Raw genomic sequence first — 23,935 nt, 5'->3', positions numbered from 1 at the left:
AGAACTTCAGTACATGTGTGCACAGAAAAGCTGACAAACTTATGCTAAGCTTGACAGCCTCACAACAATGAGGAATAAGAAAAATAAACTGCTTCCAGCATATGGGCTGTATCTTCAAGCAAAAACACTGCTCAGCCATATCTCCCTACCATTTTTAACAATTTAATTCGGACCATTCCTTTTTTTAACAAAATTATTTACTAAAGAGCTAGAGTCAGTTACTACCACATATGGCAAAATGAAAAGCATGGCCTTTACCATTGAGCTGCATACAACCAACACGGCCAGACAGTCCTAAGAAAACTTTTATTCAGAGCAGAACTTAGCAGCCTGTCATTAGCTACAAAAGGAATTCATGAAATGTTTAAAGTGCATCCAAATTCAACATTTCTTTATTTCTTTCCAGACTTAAAGGTTTGTTTCATGGATACTTAAAGACTAGATGACTTTCTGTAGTAAGGACAGCAAATAAACATGCATCCTAGCATTCAGAAGAGCCATTTAAACCCAAGAGTGTTACACTGATGGTGGCTATTAACTATGGAATGAAAATCACCAGTATTACTTAAAATCTACAGGAACTTTCAAACAAATACATAGCTTGGCTTGCTAACAAAAAAAACAAAGCAGTGCAACAAACGTATGCACTTAAAACAGTTTGAGGCTGGCTGGGGAAGAATGAAGCACTTCTCGCAGATTAGGTATGCTTAATGAGCTTCTGAAACATATTCAGATACTACAGAGATGGTGGCTTATCTACCTGAATAAGACAGGAGTTAGCAAAAGGCCCAAATGACACAAGTTTTCTCCTTTGAAAAAAATGGAACAAGCCTTTTGAACCTAGTTTGGGTTACACTGTTTAAAACATGTTCCCCTCACAGCTTTACAGTTTGGAATTAGTAAATAACTCACGTATCTTTCTTAATCCCCATAAAAATGCTATGTTCAAAACAAGGCCTGAGAAGAAGAGACAAAATTAATATTTACACACCTTAATACACACTAATGTAAACTGCATTTTCAACTGAATGCAGAACATGAAAGCAGAAAGCTTAAGTAATTGCTCTAAACACTACCTATATATATAGGTATAAATACCTAGTGAAAAAGCAGCGATTTTCCCAAACGTTAAGTTTTCAGGACCAGTATGCTCAGGAAAAGTGGTTGCAGGTGTTTTTTTTCCTGGAAGAATGAATGCTGTAACTTGATACGTGTATCAAGGAGGGAACAGTATTTCAGACTTTAAACCTAACTCGCTATGGCATAACATGGCATGCATCTCCGAGCAAAAGAAGGCAGTATTAAAGATAGTCAAGAAGAAAATGTTTAGTAATTAGAGATGTCACAAGTGAGGACTTATTCACGTGGTAACTCTTGAATTCTATGAAAACAATCTTGCGTTGTCTTTGGCCATACAACATCGGCAATTTCAACAGTATGCTTCCAAAATGTTAGCAATTCCTCTATTTTATTTTATTTTTTACTTGTTTACTCACAGTTAAATTCACCAAGACCATCACTGCTATATTAAAAAAGTAACACATACATGCTCTCTGCTGCTTGCATCCCATGCCTTGAGCTACATACATACCATTCTAATATAATTAGGGCACAATGTTATCTCAAATCAGTTTTGAAGCAATTTAGTATCACTATTCATGCATATAAATTTTAATTATTTCTACTTCAGAAAACATAAGAGAACAGATGCAAAACAAAACACTTTCACAGGAAAAAAGCAATAGTAACCAAACATATCCCTACTTTCTTGCCATTACAGGAATAGAACCAATAGGCCTTTTCCATCATCTTCCATGACTGATGAAATCTGAATATAATAAGCTTCTTAGCAGCTTTATCCTTAGTTCCAATCTCAATACTCAATCAGTAAAACTAGTGTGCGTTGTGTTGGAAATGGGTATTTTTCAAATTTATCATTCTGTAAAACATTTTTCAAGAATACTTATTTGCAGTTCTTCTAGATGCGTATGAATCCTCTGCTATAAGCGAACAACCATTTTAACTGGAAAACCCTTATTTGCCTCTGAATTAAACAGTTAATTGATGATAACAGATTTGTTTCAATGCAACCAGTGGGGGAAATATATACCTATAATGATGCATCGCACATCAGTGGAAGGCTTTAAACCAGCTTGCACAAGCGTTTCCTTCCTTCAATGGAAGGATACTTTAACAATCAGTAGAACACACTCATGTCACGACAATTTTTCTTCTGCACAAGCACAGTTTAGGTAAATTCATTCATACCATCATGAATAAAGTAAACATACAGATTCCTCTTCCAGAGGTTTTATGGTTTTGGTTTTGTTTTTTTCCTCCAAAGTTAATTTTTTCAATTATTTGAATGACAGATACTCTGTTGGTAAGTCTGTTGTGACTAAGTTTGCAGAGGGAGACTGAAATAAAAGAGGACACAGTATCCTTAAGAAAACACTTCATATAAAACTTGATGCTCTTTTAAAAGTTGAAGCAAAGGTAAGCAGTTGCAATGTAAGTTCTCATAGTATGTACTGCAACATGCATTTCTAGCTGAATACGTTCACTATTAATAGATTTTTTTTGACACACAGTAGAAACTACATACTAAGAATGAAAATGCCACTTATAATTAAGCATAAAATTATTCTCACCCAGTATTAGTAATAACATTCCCAAAATCCTTTCAAGTGATTTTTATATTTTATTGTAATCAGATAACTGCATGTTTTACAGCATAGTCACACATTGTATTTTGCTAGTCACAAACACATTGCCTTACATAATGATCTGCATCATTTCTGCTCTATACTACAAAGCCTATGACTGAATACAAAAAAGTTTTACAAAAGAAACCGTTTTAAAGACTACAATAACAATAAAACCGTTTCCAGATAACAGCTAAAATTATAAAGGCATATCACTGTATATTTTTACTGGAATTTCTTAACAGTAAGGAATGAAATAAGTTTTAGTATCTGCGACGCTTGTTAGGTCCTTCAAAGTTGCCCCCTGGGTTTCCTCTACCAAAGCCACCAGGTCCACCACTCACGGCACCTACACCACTCATTGGCGGCTGAGGAGTTTCAGAGCCCGTTCTACTAACCAGAGGTGAACCCATCTGTGATGGACCTCCTTGAGGGAATCTCTCATTATGCTAATACAAGTCCATTTGGAACGTGCCAAATGTAAGTTACAACAAAACCCACAAGTGATGTTGTCAGGAAGTTCAGCAGATAGTCCAGCAGAATCAGGATCACACATAGAGGGAAGAAAGGAGCAATTCAATTAGTTATTATCAAAAAGGAGCTGGAAATTAAAGACTGCTAATGCTACCCTCCAACTTTGTAAAGTAAATGAAAAATTAGAAATTTAAGTATGCAAACCAACTCCGGTGCTGAATGTAACTTCATCCTTTCAAGCACATCTGAACAATACATATTCTCTACGTAACAGAAGAGCGAACAGTGCTTTCACACCCGAGTCCTCTTCAGCCTAACATACCAACTACAATGCTTCTCTGTTAAAGGAGTTAGACACAGAAACATTGTCAAACTAGAAAAAAAAGTTGAGCTTTTGTATTTCTAGAGACTACAGGTTTATTCTTTTAACAGCAAAATAACCTGAAGACTTACATTTCTACAAATCTGTAGATTAAATGCATTTCAGTCCATACTACCTGAAGTCAGCCTTTTGTACGGCACTTCAGGGATCTTTAAATAGACTTTTAAAACCCAATTCAAATAAGCTAGTATAACTAGTGATACAATGCATAGTTGGACTATGCTTAGTTTAAAAGTGAAATTTAACCTGAAATATCAATAGAAGATGAAAATCCAGTTAACGTTACACATGTTCCTTAGTTCCATACTCAACATTAAGGTGTATGTACTTGAATAGTCTGGACTATTAACAATTCAGACTCAAAACAGAAAATATGCATCTGAACACTTAACAGTTCAGCATTTGTGTGTCTAAAAACAGAACCCTACACAATGAAATTTAAAACATTACCTCAACATAAGTTAAACCATTAAAAGCATAGATGTATGGTACAAGCAGATCTTTAAATAACTCATCCTTCAGCTGCTGAGGACAGTAACACTTCCAGAAGAAATTCCTTCTGAGCAGAGCACTGCATAACTGCCCAGGTATTCAGAGTTGAAAAGGAACATTAAAGACTGTCACGCTATTTATATGCCTGAATCAGAATAGTTCTTCCAGAAGTCTAACTCCAGGAATAGTAGTAGAGCTCAAGAGTTCCAGAAGTCACCTAATTCATAACTATATATGCACATATTTTTATTTAAAAGCAGTATTGTATCTATATAAATGAAGTTATATAGAATTTAGATCATGGTTATATATACGTGTGTGATTTTTTTAAAAGTTCACATTGTATAAGAAAAACAGTTATTCAACAGCTGTATTAAGATCTACTACTGCCCTCAAAGAACCTTAAAATCTGCAGCACTGGTTAGAAATTTTTTTTTTTAAATGTCTTAAATGTTTACAGCTTGCTAGTGATGAATATGAACTTTAAAAAATAGCTCATCACATACTCCTGTTAAATTTTACCATTTAACTTTTGGACAAAAACAACTTTTTCCAATAAAACTCTTCTATCCAGTTAAAGAGAAATCTGCTGTAGTAAACTATCTACAATAAACTATGAGGAAAAAAGCTATTTTTAAAACATTATGGTCACAAATATTTCAAAATATGGTAGTAAACAACAGTTTACTCCAATTTTCCCTAGATGACTTATAAAAACATCCGATTTAAAAAAGACAAAAATTACCTTTCTGGTCTGTAAATTGTATTCTCCATTTCTCTTAACAGAAATGGAAATTAACGCTCACAGTGTTTTAGTGGACAGCCCTCAAAGAATCTTTGAAGTGTCTTTCTAGCAGCAACAAAAACACAAGAAGGGCGTGCCTTTCTGTAGGGGCCTGCCCCCAAATTAAAAACCTTGAAACTACAAAATGAAAAAAAAAAGCAATTAATTTGTCCCCTTCAGTGGTGTACAGAAGAAAACGCAAGTTAAATTTTTGTTTGTTTTTAAAAAGCACATTTTGAAGCGTCAGTAGATTCCCTTCCCTACATTTCCATAACTGGAATGGCTTTTTGTAGAAAAACAATTTGAGATAGTTATCATGACTTAAGACAGCACCGTTTTTTTCCTCACACCTCTTTTCAGTGTCTATACAATCACAAGAGAATGTTCCAGAGGTGACCAGTCAGTAACACAGTAGTTTCAAGCAAACATCCCCATCCTTGTGAGAAGTTACACAAAAGATAAAATGAATCGGTCACTATGATGTGAAATGAGGTCGTCATCTTTCACTGGTGAAGACCAAACTTATTATGTATTTAGCACTTAATCAAAATCTCATTTTCCTTTAAGGAACAAAGGATTTTGTCAAAACTTCTTTATAGAATAGCTCAGTCATAGACTGATACTGTTGAGAAGGCATAGATAAAATTTACAGCTACAAGTGCTTCAGTGTTCCAATAAAACTATAATGGAATCACTGCTTATACCTCATACTCCTTTATATCACACCACTGCTAGAACATCTCGAGTATCTACTTATAAAAGAATACTTGAACATATGTAAATATGAGATTTAAAATGCTATAGTTGTTTCTCTACAGAAGACATTACAGCTAGGAAAAATAACTGGCTGTAAGAACAGAGCAAAAATGGCCAGTGCTTTAACTGGAGCCCAATAGCATATCCTCTCTTGATAAAAAAAATCCAGATGTACACCCTACATTCCTAGTACCCTTGGCAGCTGGACAATACTATTTGCCTGTGTTGACATGACAGTTATAACTAGCAGCTGTTGGCATACTTATTTTCTAAGTGATTACTGTCAATCTGTTTTTTTCAACACCATTAGAAAAGAAATACAGTAACACTGAAGTCACTTTAAAAAAAATCAAGTAGTTTACACAAAGATATCTTCACACTATGCATAGCTTCCAACATTTAACTTTTCATCTGATTATGAGAAATCAAGCTAATACATATGATTTAGTTTCATTAAACAAAAAAATTGCAAACGTCGAAGTTTACAGATTACTCTGGTATGTTGTTTCCTCTTAATTTCTCAAAAGTGATTTCCTTTTTATCAGCAAGTTTTTCAAGACAGGTCATACGTGAAAAGTCTTACCACAAATAATATACGATCTAACCCCAATTCTAAAAATCTTGTTACGGATCAAAGAAGTCACCTTTCTCCTCATGGAAGTGGGATTTTCACAATGGTCTTCTGAGACCAAATAAAGGTTTTCTTTCTGTGTTGTTCACGAACAAGTCTTATCAATTTCTTTTAACAGACTCAAAACCATTTAGCATGCTCTTATTCAGTGTGAAAATATCTTTGGTAACGAATATGTGCCATGAGACATGACATCTATTCAAAGGAATTAAATTTGTGATACATTACCACTGTTCCATTATCTGGCATCATTGGTGTTCCCATATTTGCAGCTCCTTCTGGTCCCATGGAAGGACCAGGACCCATTGCAGGGCCAGGTAAAGTTCCTCTGTTGTTCATATTCATACCCATCATTGGAGGAGGGCCTTGGTTACCAGCAGGTGCTGGGCTAAACGCATCTATGCAAAACAATCTATACTTAAGAGCTGTCCTATCTGAATTTTACAAGAATAAACAAACAATTTACAATATTTAAAAAGCCAAATGTACAAGACTTCCAATACTTGAAATATAAAATATATATATTCTTTGAGACTGTACATTTACCTCAATCATCTGCTTTTAAACAGATTAATTAAACCCTGTTATCACATTGCATAATCTGCCTTCTACTGTTGAGAAACCTGAACTTTGCAGCTAAATATAGCTGTACAGTTTCTGTGCAGGAATTTAACTGTTCATATAGCATATATATGCACTACGCACCACAAATTAGAAAAATTAGAAAAAATCTCAAGTGATTTTGCAGTAATTAATAGCTACAAGGCAACTCAGCCCTTTCAGGATTTTAACATTAAATATACATTTACAAGAACTATTCTACCAGTATTAATGTTACATGTCGATGCTAGACTAATACACTGCAATACCATATAAAAGTGATACCAATGGTGGCACTCAACTTTATAATGAATTATTTGTAACATGATACAAAGAAATCTTGCATTTAAATGTATTTTATTATAGTAAAAGTACCAGAAACATAAAGGAAGTTTTGTTGGAATTTAGTCACAGATAAAATTCCTTAAAAATTCTGATTCACTGGAGGAGGGAGCAGAAAAGCTTTAAAAGCCTCTCTTGCTCTTCTGGAGAGGTCATTTGGCCGCAACATTGAGCTAGAAACCACCACTGCCAGCACCCACTAACACACTCAAGTGAACTGCATTCAAAACGTTTTTTCGTGCTGTAAGAAAAAGTCTGATTATATAAATCATTTATGCCTACTATTATGAGATGTCATAATCTTTAAGACCGGTGGCGATGCACTCTTTTGTCCCCACAAAGGTTATGCACACTATTCAACTAAAAGTGCGCATCTGAAATTTGATAATAGAAGAAAACATGCCTTTGGAATCTAGCATGTTTCAAGTCATGATAATGCATACAAAAAAAAATATCAAGAAATCAGACATGTTTGCCAGACTAAAAAACTTGTCATTTTATTTCAAAAATCAGCCTCTCACCTCTGTTCATAACTTCTTCAGTAATGTATATACATGTCCACCATCGTAAGCTGGTCACTGAGCACAAACACAGTACCATGATTATCTGCACGTATGCAAAACTGCATCTGTATTACCAGCACTGAGCACCCATCGCAGCAGTCAGTGAGATCACTACATCAAGACACTGCTGCTAAAATCATAAACTTAGACTCAATCATACACATGATACCAACTGTAAATTGCTTAGCAAAAACAATCCATGCAACACAGTAGCACGTAGGAAGTGCTGCACAAGTTTATTAGGAGCAATAGAGAAAAGTATTTTAAAAAGCGGTACTTGCCTGAGCTTAGTCCTAAATACATGAAGACCTCTCCCTACAACATGGAGCTAAAATACAGGCATGTTCAACTCAGATTCTTGCCTACCCACAAATGTGAACAGTTCATTTAGCAAGTAAAAGATTGTGCTGTAATACAAGACAAAATTATAGCTGAATAGCCAATAAAACTATTTTTCTGCGTCAACCATTCAAGGACGTAACAAGGAAGGAAAAGGAACCTAAATTGCTAAAGTAAGGAGAAACGTCTATATTCAAAGGCTAGAAGTGCCCTATATGACTGTCATGATGGCAGTACTCAGTGCTGGTAGTGAAAAATGACTAAAAACAGTCAATGCTCAATCACCTATTATGGCTTACCAGCCTGCTAATTAAACTTAGCCAGCCAGCCACACATGTAGGTAATGTTCACTTAGCCTTCAACTGCAACAGTGTTTTTACCCTCTATACCATGCAAATGTATCCATACTTCTTCCAGAGTGACATCTAGTATACTATAGCATTATAACAGTAAGCCTCACTGTACCATTAAGCCAGTTTCAGGCTGTAAGTTCTGTCAGAAGGAAGGGAGGGAGTGTAAATATAGGGAGAGAGCAGGGTCCTGCACAGGTTCAGTGAGAGGCTGTTATAGCACCTTATAGCACCTCACTGCCTATTTTATTCAGTGGGACACTGATGTTAGCAGTTTATTCACTGGACCAGGCATAGCAGCAGACAGAAAACAGTCCATCAAGTTTGTGCCACAACACAAGGACTAAAACCACCTTTCTGCAATCTGAAGGGCTGAACACTCTGTAAATGTCCAAAACGGACATGCCAAGGTATGGCACAGCTGGCAATAAGTCACAGTCAACAGCCCTCAGTAATGCAGAAATGGCTCCCCAAAAGCCATTTTTTCCTGGTTAGAGAAAGATTTTTTTTTATTATTCGTTTTGAGTTTGGGTGGTCGGGGTCTTTTTTGGTGGTAGGGTTGTTAATGGCCTGGAAAGAGAAAAATCTCTACAGGGAGTTAACCTAAAATCCAGCTACGGTAGAACTAGACATTTTACCTATTCAGGATGGGTATTTTTCCCTTTTTAAAATAGCTGTTAGTTGTTACAATAATTTCTTTTGAAACTACGTATTTATTTCTAAATGTATTTCTATCAAGTTTAAAATCTAAGGTCATAGCAAAAAGCCTACAAAGCAAAACAATGATGTATATCATAGTTAAGCATTAAAACTTCCTTCTAGTGGGAGGTGTCCCTGCCCATGGCAGGGAGAGATGGAATGAGATGATCTATAAGGTCCCTTCCAACCCCAACCTTTCTGTGATTCTATGAAAACCTGACAAGAAAAGTAAGGGGCTGGGAACTGACTGCTATAAATACATATTTTACTATAAATACATATTTTAAATCTGTATAAAAAAAGCGTACCCTATGAATCTGGAAAACTGGTGTTAGCAGTTTCCACAATATCAATAATTACAAAGCCTCCTAATTAATTGCAATTTTCAAGTAGAGTGCACTGAAACAATACGTAAAAAAAATGTAAAAATGCAGCTATAAAATAAATGCAATTTATGCTTCAGATTACTATTTCTAGATAACTTGATCTTTACAACGACTTCTGTTAGAATTATTTTAGGCTCTTCATTTTCTGCAAATGAAAAAGCCTATTTCCATTTTGTGGCTATAAATGTTTCTCAGTCAGTGAACGCGAGTGGTGAATAACATATTTGAAATGGGGATTGAGCAAGTACTTTAGTCTATAAATTCATATTACTCAAAGTCAAGCCATAGCATTCACTAAGCTGTATATACACTTTCAAATTTAAAATACAAAAAATACTAATTTATTTTCTTTTTAATGAACACCAGGGAGCTTCCTGAAGATATATATTGATAGTGAATAGTTTAATTTTTTAAAGAAATATTCTTAATTTCAGTCTTGTTTAAAAGCAGATATTCTGATTAAGTAATATTCCCAATTGTTTCAGTCTGCAGATACAGAACAAATACTAATGATGAAGAAAGTACTTTTTTAAGACTTCACAGTAGCAGTTTTTAGCAGTGACAATACTCTAAACCATGAAAATGAACTGAGAATATTTGCAAATAGAGACTTGCAGTAAGTGAACAGGACACCAACCACATTATTTGCTAAACTTTTGTGAAGTACGTCAACAAGAACCGACCTATTTTAAGTTCTAAACCATTTCACTGCTTGCACTTACAGTCCCGACTTTTCTGATCACGTAGTCCCTCCAAAAGAACGCTGAGCACTTTCACAACTGAAAATTACTGTACTGCATCATATAATTTCTAGAGCATCAACTTTCCTTGCCTATTGTTTTCTCTTAAGATCATTTTCTTTCTCCTACCGATTTTCAAAACAGATACTTATCAGAGAAAAAACTGTTTACAAGGAAAAATGTATGATTTTTTTTCCTATTTCCTAATACCATTTACTCGATTTTACCAATAGTTGTCACCAATGAATAGTGCTTGAGTAACATGTACAGTCCCAAAGAAAAACAAATTTTACATTACAGAAGCCTTTTCCTTCAGATCCCTACCTCCCATGTTTATTGCTCCACGAGGACCCATATCACCCATTCTCATTTCCTGTTCTCTCTGAAAGTAAACATAGTTTTCATGATCAACCTATAATTCTTAGAACTTATAACATTCCCATATATTCCATGAAAATAAAAAATCTCAAGTTTCTGCAGTTCCCATTAATTACAAAACTGTGCAAGGAATAAAGTTAAATATACTCCCCTACTTTTATAAATATCAAATGTACAAGTTCAATATTACAATGCAGTACATTTTTTTGCATAATGCTAAAGGTTAAATATCACAAGTTTCACTTATCAGATACAATCTGAAGTTTCATAAAAGTTATGTAATCAACTGCAAATCAATCCATCTTCACTCAATGTTCTTCAATAATCAGCAGTATATTTAAACAGTAAATAAAGAGATCCTACTACACTGTTGCCTAGAGGCTGTCGTTTAGTAATACAGTCAAATCTGTCTTTATGACTCAAAAATGATGGTGTTGACTGCAAACCAAGCTCTGATGCGTTATGGTATATAAATTCAATCTGCCAATTCAACTTTGTTCAAATAGTTTTGACTTAACTCAGTTGTGGTACATTTTTTGCTGTCTCAGTACAGACACTGACCATGTTTTTGAAACTAGCATAAAAACTTACAGCATATCATGCATTTAAACTAAATAGACAAATAACACGTGAAATCGATCCAGATTTAATCAATGCTCAGTTATCCAACAGCAAAAAAGTTCTGGCATTACTGTCATGAACCATGCCCTGCTATGAAACAATATGCAAAAGTTACCACTTAAGGGAAAACAAAGTACACCCAGCACAGATAATTCCAAGGAAGTTTGGTATTACTGTTTAAATCAGAAGGATGAAATAGAAATTTCACAGCTCATGGAAAACAACGATGCACCCAAAAAAGGTTGTAATGAATTTTCTGTAAGAATGTTGAAGTATATTCCATCATCGAGTGAATATACACGCATGTTAAGAATAAGCATATAAAAAAATTTACCTGATTCTGAAAATTATTCCACTTATGATTCACAAGTTCAGACATTTTAAAAACAGTTCCATTATCCCAACTTAATTTTTGCACTGAATATTAATCATGTCAAAATGCATTTATAGGTTTAGTGTTTTTTTTTTTTTTAAAAAAAACGATTTCACAAAACTTGTTTTAGTTGAATCATGTTTTGGGATGCCAAAAATTGAAGGTCCTCTACGACTGCACATTTAAAGCAGCAATCTCCAACATTTGAAAGCACAGGGTCAATAGTTTTGCAAAAATATGCTGGTATAGGAAACTGTCATAAGATGTATGACAAAAGGATCTCGGGTCAGTGACTTCATCTCTGGGAACTTATATTAACCTAGGAAATGTACTTAAGAAGACCAGACAATTTTGGAAGGATTATGCTTTAGTGTCGAGATTAAAATGAAGAAATATAAGGCCTTGTAACTAAAAGACATGAGCTGAATTCAAGGTCCAGCTACAAAAGGCAGTTGTTGAACACTTTAATCAGGACTTCTTCTGACACTAGAGCCTACGTTAAGATTTCATTTATAAAAGAATATGCAATGACTTTGTCAGATCCTTCACTCCAATGTCAACCGACATTAAGTGAAATCATCTGATTTTACCTGATCCTACTAGGATCAGTCATATAGATGATTTCACTTAATGTCGGTTGGACTAGGATCAGTCATATAGTCAGTTGCACAATCAGCATACAACATTGTTGATATTAGTCTGCTACTACACCTCAGCCCTGACATAAAGAGGCAAAAGAAAAAGTGGTATTTCATCCCTATGTCAATCCCTCAATCAGCATGGCAGAAAGACACCATGGCTACCAGTTTATATCAGTTGGATTGTGTATGCACATATGCACGGCCATATGCATGTGTGAAAACAGATCTCAGACAAAACACAAAAAGCTGACAAATACTGTTTAGCTACAAGTAAATGCACTGGATTTTGAATTATTGCACGTAACCTAATTTGGGAGGCTTCCAATTCTTGCAACACAAAGTCAGGACTGATGCCACTACAAGTTGGTTTTTCTTTTTTTTGCCCCTAATGTGAAATGTGCCATACAAGCCAGGGCCAAGTACAAAGCCACTTAGAGGTGGTTTTTTTTTTTTTTTAAGTACAGAGCTAGAAAACTGTACTACTTGCTAAAATTTAATTAATTTTCTTTGCAAAAGATAAAAGCACTGGCAAGTTATAACACATACTAAACTTCCTCCACACAATAAACCACTGTTTTGTCTTAGCTTGAAATTCTGAAGGTCTTCAGTTACCAGTAAAATTATAAAAAAAGCAAGAAGTGTGGAATTGACACCCATATTTTGTTGTTAGTGTGACCTCTGTTAACAAAATCCACAAAGTTATTACTTGCCATTTGTAGCTTTAACTTTGGTGTTGAATTAAAACAATATAAAAATATTTCAGTGGTAGACTACAGATGAACATGTTCCTGTGAACATACCTTATTATCTCTGCTTCCTGTCAACGTGCCTATAATAAGTATTATTTCCGTTGTTTTATGTTCACAATTCACAGCATTTTTGTACATTTTCAGCATGGGGAAATTTTTATATAGTTATCACAGATTTAGCACATTTAAGATAAATCTCCTATTAGAGAAAATACACTAACTGACAGGAAGTATCAAGAATGTGATTAAATGCTTGACATACTAACTGTAAAAACATGTACCTAGGTAATTTACCAAAGCTTTTATTTGAAGGAATCCCCATAACAGAAATACAGTGCTATCCCACACAAACTGTGACCTAACAGTTTTCTAACATGGGAGTATGAACAAGTGCAGGTAAGCCTGGTCAGCTGCTCTCTGGTATTTACCTAAACTACCAGAGAAAGAAATGCCAACAGGCGGTTTTGACAGATTAGCCAAACCACTACTGGCTGATATTGTTGAACATTACAATCAGAAAAGAGCTTTAGAACAGAGTTTTCTTCGCAGGGCTTCTTTTCCTCCCCACATAACTACTCGTCTTGTTTAGTAGCAGCTTGCTTCAGCCCCTCCCCTGAAGCCAACCCCCAACCACCCATTACAGGGAGTTAAAATTGAGCAGCAAGACAAAGGAGAGTTAATTTTTTACTAGCGAAATCCATAGGGAAGCAGTTAACCTCTGAAGTCAGCAGGTACCTGGGAAAATAACTTAAACTGGAAGAGAACAAGAAAAATGGGTGACATACAATTACAAGGGAGACAGTTCTACAACAGATGCGTAGTGAAGTATAGCAATCTTTAGGAAGAGCCTTTAAAACAATGAATAATACCCTATTTTCATATTACAATTCTTTATAGTATCCTTCATAAACCCTTTTAATAATCCTTTACCTTTTCTTTAACTCAAAGGAAGTTTTCCAAGACTGATGCATGATTCTCATATTTCACAACTCACTAATGCAAACAAACCTCAAAAGGGTCCCATTCATCTGAGTAATTGGCTTTTAGTAAAAATGATGGCAACTAGAGCACCATAGTTTCCAATTACTTCAGATGCAAGCATTAAAATTTGTATTTCCTTGTTTCCAACTCCTTTTAACATTAACTAGACCCACATAAAAATACTGAATACCTTTTTCAAATTACATATACATTGTGCATTTAATATAGTATAAAATTTCTTTTTTCTAGGTATTATAAACAAGATTTTCTTGAGCACTTAATGTTTATGATGTGCAATGTTCTTGCACCCCAAATAACCACTGACAGCAGTAGTCAGAAGTATATAGAAAATTGTCAAAATGATTCTTCATTTTTTTAAGAGATATTAGTATAACCTTAAATGGACTCTATGAGAACACAAAACTAACGGTTTTGAAAAGACACCTATGATGAGATACAGGAGAATGTACCAGATATAATTCCTTTCCCACACTGAAAATAAAACCACAAGTAGTTATAAGTTTAATATATATATAATATATATATATTTTTTTTAACTGAAACCATTACTTCTGTTTTTCTGGAAACATGACTTTCAATTGTGCCAGACCAAAGAAATTACTATTTTTTTTCTCCAAATGAAGCAGTATTTGTGTTAACAAACTGTCAAAAATATATGTCTGTATGGTTGAATATTACAGAATAGCAAAAAGCAAGGTATCAACATAAATATTAAGAAGTGGCCAAACACTTCCAAATTCAGGTAAATAGGCACTCACCTTTCAGCTAGGGGCTAAGGAATGGTAACCAAAATAACAGTAAGGCACAGCATCTGAACAATGCCTTATCAAAGAACACTTACCACATCAACTTAGCTTTGCATATTAAAATCAGTAACCTAATACACAGTTATCCAAGTTCTGTGTGCACAGCAAAATATCATTCACACTAATGTTACCTATTTTCACTGAAGTGGAAACTGAATTCAGCTCCCTAACAAACTTTGTATTTGACAAACCAGGTAAGACATTTCTGTACCTCAGTATAAATAATTTTCTTTTATAGTTTCTTCTTTCATTAAATTCTTTCTAGTTTAAGAAAAATTTTCATTTCCAAAAATTATTTCCAAAGGCTTCACCAGGAAGCATAAGTAATTTTGGCATAATCTTCCTTAACCCTTACACAAAATCATAATTTATGCAAAAACATATTTTAAACACAAATTATTTAAGTGATTGACAGCACTGGATAGGCACTCAAAAATAAGAGCATGTGGAACACTTTTTGACTATACACTATTCACTCACTCCTAAAAATGTTTTGTCATTTCAAGCCAGTGATTCCAATGTTCAGCTCACTGGACGTTATGTTGCCAATAAGGAGTTAAAGTAAGAAAAGCCTCCTCCCCCACCCACCCCTGATCACCCTTCCCTCTTAGGTTTATCCATCAGTTAAGACCTACGCATAAGATTCTGGAATTTACAATATCACAAAATATTGCACTTTATTCTATCACATGAAAAATAACAATCTTATTTCAAAATGCAAGACTTTCGTGCATTCCTGAGCAATGTGGCCTAAATCCAGAGCTAGTCCTTCCTCTAAGATGGGAGCTGTACTGGGTGATTGCATGGATCTCCTCCAGCCTGAACAACTCAGTATTTCTACGAACAGCACCCACCCAGGAAATAGAAAATAAAAAAATGAGCTCCCTTACATTACACAGATTTATACATGTAAATACATTAAACTAGATAACAAGAAAAGTAAATGTAGCTGCAAAGCATACAGTATACACGAAATTATGTCAAAAACACAAAAACAGTCATTTTAAAATACAGAATCTAACGAAAAGAATTTTCATCAGGTTTAACAGTTGTCAACAGGACTTGGTCTTTGTGAAAAACAAAGCAACAGTGCTAGAGCAGATAGTTAAAGCCAATTTCCTCCTTGGCAATTCAAGTCATAAACAGAATTAATGGAGATGACACATTAAGTTAAACTATTAAAGAACACGTACTGCAAGAATCAGTAAAAACAGTAATATGCACTGCATAAAATAAATGCAAACATATGTTTTCCGGTAAAGGCTAAAAGTTGGAAAAACATTCCTAATGATAGCAAAAATGAGTATTTGGCTGTTGAGCAAAAAATTACAATTACCCTTATGGAAAAAAAGATATATGGTTAGTTCGGTGCATTTCTTAAGTACTTCCATTATTTCAGTAATATTGAGAAGTGCTATTAAAATAGGGGAATTTCTTTCAGAACTAATGAACAGCAAAAGGATAGGAATAAGTCATTTAAACCAGCATTTTTTACAATCTGATGAATTCTCTACTAAGTATTCATGTAGGAAAAAAACTCCATGCTCTACATCTTTGTTCTCTGTTTTTTCTTTTGGGAACAAACGAGAGGTTTTCAACTTCTGTGTGACTTTCCCTCACTTCCCTTCTACGTCTCTCACAGAACACTCAGCATCTGCGGGCATCTCTCAGCATTTATATCCCACAGGAACAACAAAAGCACTTAAAGCAAGCTAAATATACTTACTGCTTTTTGAGACGAAGCCTTTCTTTAAAAAGGCATTCAAATGTTTTATTTCAAACTTTTTAAATTACTTCCTAGTTAAATGACAGATGTAATGAATGCTCTTGAGTTTATATTACTGAATGTGCAGAAAGCCTAACAGCATGATATGAAAATTGCCAGTCTTAACATACCTTGTAACATATACTAGAACATTTTATATGGGATTAAAGTGGATAGGACAGTACTTTATCATGGAACTTCATTAACTACGTAACATACACATTAGCACTGGCTGATAAACTGAAGACAGAAATGGGGGGAAGTTTGCAAGCACACATGCCTCTATGGTTCAGATTCAGAAAAAAATGTTTTAAAATAGAAAGTTACACGTTCTGGTAAATCCACCTTTATTTTAACATCTGATCTTTTTCTGATCTTTACAAGAAGATGAAAGACAGTTTAAGGTCTTCCTTTGTCTAGGTAACAAGACCTTGCTTTGTTAGCTCCTACTCTCCAAAGCATGCAGTTTGTTTATTTTGGGCAGGACTTACAGTGTTCAGTAACTTTGATCCTCCCAGTTTGCTTTGTTTTTTCAAGCCACCCCCCTACAGCTGGACTCAAAGCTAAATCTGAAGTCTACTTCCTTCCATCATCAATCTTTATGTGATATTTAAGTCAGGTCTACACTAGAAGACAGTTTAATGGCACCAATGTTACCTACATTATGCCATTTAGGGGACAAATTACCCACTTAATAATCACATTTAATAATCCCCTGAAATAAACCACTATTTAATACAGAGGACACAGCCACTACCTAATCTGAAAGAGCTAAATCCACAAACCAGCTGAAAAGTCCCTCAAATTTGTAAGCACCAAGGAGACTGCAAAAAAAAAAAAACAAATAGTAATATGTTTTACTAAACACTATAATGTAAATCTCACTGTACATGTTAACACTCAAAGACTGTCACCTATAGCAGCTTCAAAGTTATTAATGCAATCTGAGGAGTGTTGAAAATATTCAAGAATGCACAGTCATTACATTCTATCAGATCTCAGATATTGCTGCAAGGAATTTTAAGACTAGTTTCAACATGACTTATATTTTTTTCCTCAGCCAAGGAAAATTGTTTTTCATACTTTCCAAATACACCTGCTGTTTATAAGATGCAGCACTAAACACGTTCTTTTATTTATAATGCAGAAGAGACAATACTTTATCTACTAGATTTTACTTACATTTCAGGTGTCCCTTTCTCTCATTTGATTCTTTTTAAATCCAAAATTTTCTAGTTAATTCCACCTCTAAGAGAGCAAACCTGTGACAGCTTACAGAACATGAGTATATACTTATACAAAAGTAAAATCCAAATAAATATAAAACAAATATATATTTACATGAAAAACATGGATAAAAACACCACCATAAAAAGAGAAAAGATTCCCCCCACACACACACAACACCAAGAAGTCCCCCAACACTCCTGCTATTCATCAGCCTCCATATGGCACACTGGGTTTGTTCCAGACTGGAAAAGTTTTTCTGTTACTACTTCACAATTAGAAAAAGGAAAACTCAGAAAACTTGTAAATAAATATTGACGCAAGAAGGCAACCTAAGAGCTGAAGCTGATTCAGAAAAGTCCACTGAAAATGGATAACATCTTAGACTGAAACATGTCTGCAGTAAAGAGTCACTGTCAATGAATTATTACATGAATTACTGTCAGAAAGTGATTTTTTTCAAGATTTAATTTTGGAGGAGAAAGTTAAAAACCAGATTAGGAAAAAGAGACAAAAATACTTTCAACTGTTACACAAAGAGCAATATTCTCACTCCTATGTCACGAGAAGCAGAAAATAACCACTGCCCTGAATTATGTGGAATAAGGCAAATGAAGCAGAAAAGAAAAATGAACTTCAAAGTATAAAAACTGAATAGTTGTTTTTTCATCTCAAAGCAAGAAAAAGAATACTTAGCTTCTGAGCCAGAAAAGGCAGTATTTTTTTTTCTAAGAGTTAACCATAAAGACAGCTGATAATTCAGTCACTGATTTGGATGCTGAGATATTCACCCATCTCCGATATTAAAAAACTGGTCATCACTATTACAGAAGTTGTCTACATTCCTACAGTGTTTTTTTTTTAAATGTCTTTATCTAGTGATCTTACACACTAAACTTGAGAACTGCAATCTTTTACCAAAAAAAGTTTCAATAATTTGAATAAAAGCACCAATAAATATATGTTCATTAAAAAGCTTGTTTTTTTTTTTTTCTCGGGATATTTTATCATATAAGATATTGCAACTTTGTTTTACACAAAACTCATTCTTTCAGAATGCTTCATTACAGGCCAAGCTTTCAAGTGATAAACTGAACTTGTTACCAAAACCAGGAAATAGTCCAAAACTAGCAAAGGCGTACAACAGAACATATTCTGACTCTACAATTTTGTTCCAAATTGAGATGTCTTATCTACTTGTCTTGTAGTTACTTGCTGCTTCTCTGCATTTTAATACTGTATTTAAAACATTGCATTGATATATCATTATTTCCCAAATCCGCCCACACCCACTTCCAGTTGTTATACAATAAAATAGCGTCTAAACAGCATCACAAAATAAAAAGGCAAGTTAACTGTAGTTCCTCATTTTCTCACAACCTGTGGAAAGTGTTATTCAGCAACTAAAAAAATGTATACAGATGGCAAAATCTGGAACCAAACAAATTGAATATAAACAAGAATAGCTTGGAAGAAAATCTAAAGAGTTTAATTACATGCTCTAATCAATCACCATCACCTTATCTATTCAGTTAGAGGAAAGCTTACCAAGTCCCTTCACTGTCTATGGCTATACAGATGAAGTGCTGAAGACATAACTGCAGAGAGAATTTTTTTTTTAGATCTGTAAACTATTTGAGAACAAGCAGGAATAGAAGTATTCTGCCCTTGATCTAACAACTAACACTCACAAGGAAGGTAAAATTCTGCTTCTCCATATTTAAAGGTAAAATTCAGAAATACTTTCATAAAACAGAGGTGCTAAGAGAAGGTAACCGCTTCAACAGGTTTAGAAATCCTTCCCCACCCCATGAAAAAAGGAAGACATCTATATATTACTCCTGACGGTAACTTCCTCATTACAACATTGTCGATTAATTTGGTTTCATGGGAGCTAAGAGCCACTTTAGTTCCACTGAACTTATATCATAAAACAGTTCCTTTTTCTATTATATTCATTTTTTGAATAGCAATGAAATGAAAACATTAAATACATTTCAACAGCTCAACAATTTTTATTATTTTTAAAGGCACTTAACTATTTACTTACCTTCTGAAAGCAATATCCACCAGTACCTCCCAGTTTACAATTGTAACATGTAATCACTTCACATTCACAAAATATTAACGGTTCCAGAGCCATATTAGAGAATTATATGGTGCAGCTTGTCTTTGACTTACTCTATTTTTTAGCTAAAGAAATTGCATGTGAGTAGGTAAATATCAAAACAGCCTATGATACATCCATGGAAACATGAAAGACCTGTTACTTTTACAGTACCGGTTGCATTTAAGTACTCCACAATTCACCTTGGCAAGTGTGGAGTTGAAGGGCTGTCTAACCGGTAACAAAGTCTGGGCTAACTGTACCATCACGCAAAAATCCACAAACATTTAACCAAAAGTTGGGAGTTCTAAACCAATGCTATATTTTACTTTTCCCATATATCAAGTTTTCCTTGCACATGAAACAAAACTAGCCAAATTATCAGAATGAACACTGGAATGTCCCAAAATGGCAATTCTTCCTAATTTCAAGATGAATTATGAGATGAAGCCAAAGCTTGCTTAGAAGAAAAATTAACCTGCCAAGAATATACTTATACCATGAAGTATGTGTTTATGTAAAAACAACTATTTTTTTAAATTTGAATGTGAAATACCACATTGGAAAATCACCTTAAAATATTTTAAAAGCCGTACTAGTTATAGCCACAGATTTTTCTAACTATCATTCTTTTCTGGACTTATGTATTAATGTGTTTTTCCTCACCAAGTGATATTATATTCACTAACTAAATTGTGATTAAATCAAACTCCAATTGCAGATGCTATCTGGTAACTGATCTGAGTTACCAGGTGACTAGAATATGCAAATATTTCCAAAACAGAAGTAGAAAGGCAAGGTTTTAAACCAAGACAAAAGTGTATTCTCATCACTAGAAAAAGATCCTGTAGGACAAACTTCTAATAAACATATGCACATCTTTGACGTGTATTATCAATGTTCCTTACATTCAGGATAGTTAAATATTGAAGATTTTATCACCAAAGTTCTGGCCAGTTCACATATACAGCACTTAAAGCATATTAAACATGAACAAAAAAGCATCAATGAAACTTCCTGGCATGAAACCAGGCTCCATATCCCTCCAGAGCTTCCCAGTGAGCATTTTTTTTTTTTTATATATAACCTGGAAGCCATTTACTGTGAAACTAGAGGAAGATGAGGTAGTCTAATCATCTGAATAAAGAAAGTTCTGATTGAAGAAATCCATATACATGGTACCTGGCAATTCTAGTATTTCAATCAAAAGTTCAAGAAACTGTTCACTTGAACAAATCAAAATGGATTATGAAAAATACTGCTTTCTAGTTCCATATACAGTAACTCTTGAGCTATGGAGTCTGCTTTCATCAAAAGTTTTGTTTATATGTACTACAGAGCTACAGCTCAAAGTCATGTAAGAAACAATAGGAATCCTATCATAATGGGGATGAACAAAAATGGCTGGTTCTTGCCTAAGGAACATACGAGTTCTCAAATTGATGTTTAATAATTCAGCACATAGGTGTGTTCATCATAGAAGAGACACAAGCTAACTTGTCACAAGCGTAGCCATCAACAGAACTGCCTTCAGCACCACTAGAAAAGGCAGCATGCTTCTTGTCACGTACAAAACACAGCTAATACAAATGCTCTTTCATCTTATACAACACTAAAGCTAAGTTAGAGAGTAATTCATTACCTGCTGCAGGAAATTGTGTTTGGGAAAAATTATTTAAGGTTTACCATTTAAAGAAAATTTAATTGTCACCCTTTTAAAACCATGAAAAGTTAGTTTCCATTAACCAAGATGGTAACTGTCAGTTGAAGATGTGCTTGTCTCATGTTTTCCAAAAAACACTACTACTAAAAAAAATGCTAACTCATCTAACATTATTACAACAGATCTCTGGAAAATTAAAGTGAAACTTTAAGAAAAACTTGATAGAAGACAGAAATACTACTTATATTCCATATTCCTCACTGAAGATTTAGTAATCCAAAACAAGCATTAGGCAGTGAGGTAAACCTACTCAATGCCTTTACTATAGAAATGAGACTTGTCATGGATTCATGAGAGAAACATTACATGTTTTAAAACAAAAAAAAAAAAGGCATTTAGCCTGATATCAAAAGACAGGTAACCTCACCAAGGTGAGCACTTTTCTAGGTCTCAGTTTACTGCATTATCATTGTTACAGTCTTCCGCTCTGCCAGTTACTGAACCAAAACATTAGAGGCTAAGCAGGTCAGAGGCTTTCTGCTCACACCAAGAAAGAAAAAAGCTACTCAGAAGGCACTGCATCTTAAGAGAGAAAAATCAGCTCTTATATATGATCTCTCCTCACACTCAGCAAACAGATGCATTAATAGGTTTCCTCACATCAAAATACGCTATTTCTACAGACTCACTGCTCACTCCTTGGGTGTTTCGTTTTTCCTTTAATATGGACCCTTTGCATAAAGACAAACTTTTCTAAGCACAGGAACTTATTTTGGCTGCAAGTCCCAATGCCACAAAGTAGAATCTCAGGATTCACACAGGTGGATGAGTCCAAAATAGGTACTGAGTAGACAATTGAAAGTGATAGTTAATCTCTTCTTAGTCTGTATAAATACATGTACAAGCTCCGAGTTAAACTTAAATCCAGTAGCTGAGGAAAAGAAAATGAAAATGATTAAGGCAAATATTAACTGTAGCTGCTTCAAAATATGTACATTTATCAACAAAACAATTATGTTAACGCATGACTTTTTTAAAAAAAATATTTACCAAAGCCTCATTCTTATTTGTCAGAAAAATTGAAGAACAATTTAGTATTTGGGGAACTTTGTCGGGTAGTTTTTTTTAAAACTTGTGAGCAGTGAGAATTTTCAGAAATTACATTAAATACATGGATTGTAGTGTTCTTAAATTTGCTTTTGAAAAGATCTTTTTCATATTCATCTGTAAAATCCATGACACGGGGATAAACTAAGTAAACAAATGGAGTATTCTACAAACAAGCACGTGAGATGCAACTGGAGCCCTTCCATTAATGAATCATCAAAAAAAAAGCATCTGCTTTAAGGCCTCAAGAAAAATTAAGACTGATGACAATTTTGCTGTTGTATAAGAAATATCTTCAGAAAAATGTCTTCTAAGTTTCTTGATCCATCAGTCTTACTGAAAGAAAATTTATAAACAAAAACAATCTATAAACCAGAAAAAAGTCCATTTCAATTACTGCAGAAGAGAACAAAACTGGGAATGCTTACAAGGAATAGTACCGCAACACCTGAATTCGCACTGGAGATTTATGTCCATTTGACAGCACATTAAAGAGCAAAAATTAACAATGGTCACTTGTTTTATTTGCAAGTTCACTTGAAGTAATCATTAGTATGTTCTAAAGCAATTTGTGCTAGCGTGGTAAGCTGACTGCAACCGAGTAAAAGATCAAAACTTCAGTTTTTTACTTTAACACAGGGAAAGGTTACCACCACATTACCCAAAATACTCATAGTTCACACATACTGAAATATAAAATTACAAATGAGATGGAACACTGCAATGACTTTTTGCTCCATTGCTGAAAAACTACCTTAGTGGTATCCTTCATACAAATTAATCTAGAAAGTCAAATTATGAACCATCCTAAAACAGTCATAAAATAAATGCCAGTTAAAAATCAAAAAATAATTTATTCCACAAATAGCTTTGGTATATGTACATAAACACATAGTATACTACGTTAAGATGACTGAAGTTCTGCATTGATTTTTATGCGATGCCTTTTCATACTAAAAGCAGATAGTACAGTTAAATAGTTTTCACACCAATATTGTGATTAAAGGCTGAAAATAATTTTTTTTTCCAGAATCTGTGTGAATTGTAATTCCTACCTAGGGCAACAGAATATGTATCTAAAACACTGAGGGCCAGAAGAAATGCAAAATTGAGTTATCTATCTATGGATACATATCATTGCAAATCTGGAAAAATAAAAAAATAATAATGTTACTGCCAAAACTGAGACCACCCACTAAAACACATACTGTATTTTTATAAACTGCTTGCTGAATGGCCTGTGCTGCTTTGTG

At 34.2% G+C, this 23,935-nt stretch overlaps 1 protein-coding gene across 9 annotated transcripts in view; it reads right to left on the bottom strand.

Moving 5' to 3' along the window:
* PSPC1 (paraspeckle component 1) overlaps positions 1-23,935 on the bottom strand; it is a 65,005-nt gene that overhangs the window by 21,392 nt on the left and 19,678 nt on the right. For 3 of the 9 annotated variants that reach the window (XR_013951053.1, XR_013951054.1, XR_013951055.1), the window contains exons 7-8: positions 10,568-10,625; positions 6,453-6,622 (exon numbers count right to left, since the gene is read on the bottom strand). The exons of 4 other annotated variants lie outside the window; for them this stretch is intronic. Coding sequence is in view for 2 of the 5 variants with exons in the window: in XM_080591540.1 (XP_080447666.1) it covers positions 2,969-3,154; positions 6,453-6,622; positions 10,568-10,625 (414 nt within the window). In the remaining 3 variants the exon portion in view is untranslated. Of the gene's footprint in view, positions 1-2,688; positions 3,155-6,452; positions 6,623-10,567; positions 10,626-12,625; positions 22,507-23,935 lie in introns of those variants that run through there. 2 more of the 9 variants (XM_080591540.1, XM_080591541.1) reach the window with 2 other exon arrangements.

This window comes from Anser brachyrhynchus (assembly GCF_964034855.1).
Source record: "Anser brachyrhynchus genome assembly, chromosome: 1".
NCBI classification, from domain to species: domain Eukaryota; kingdom Metazoa; phylum Chordata; class Aves; order Anseriformes; family Anatidae; genus Anser; species Anser brachyrhynchus.
This window is presented reverse-complemented; position numbering and strand designations above follow the sequence as displayed.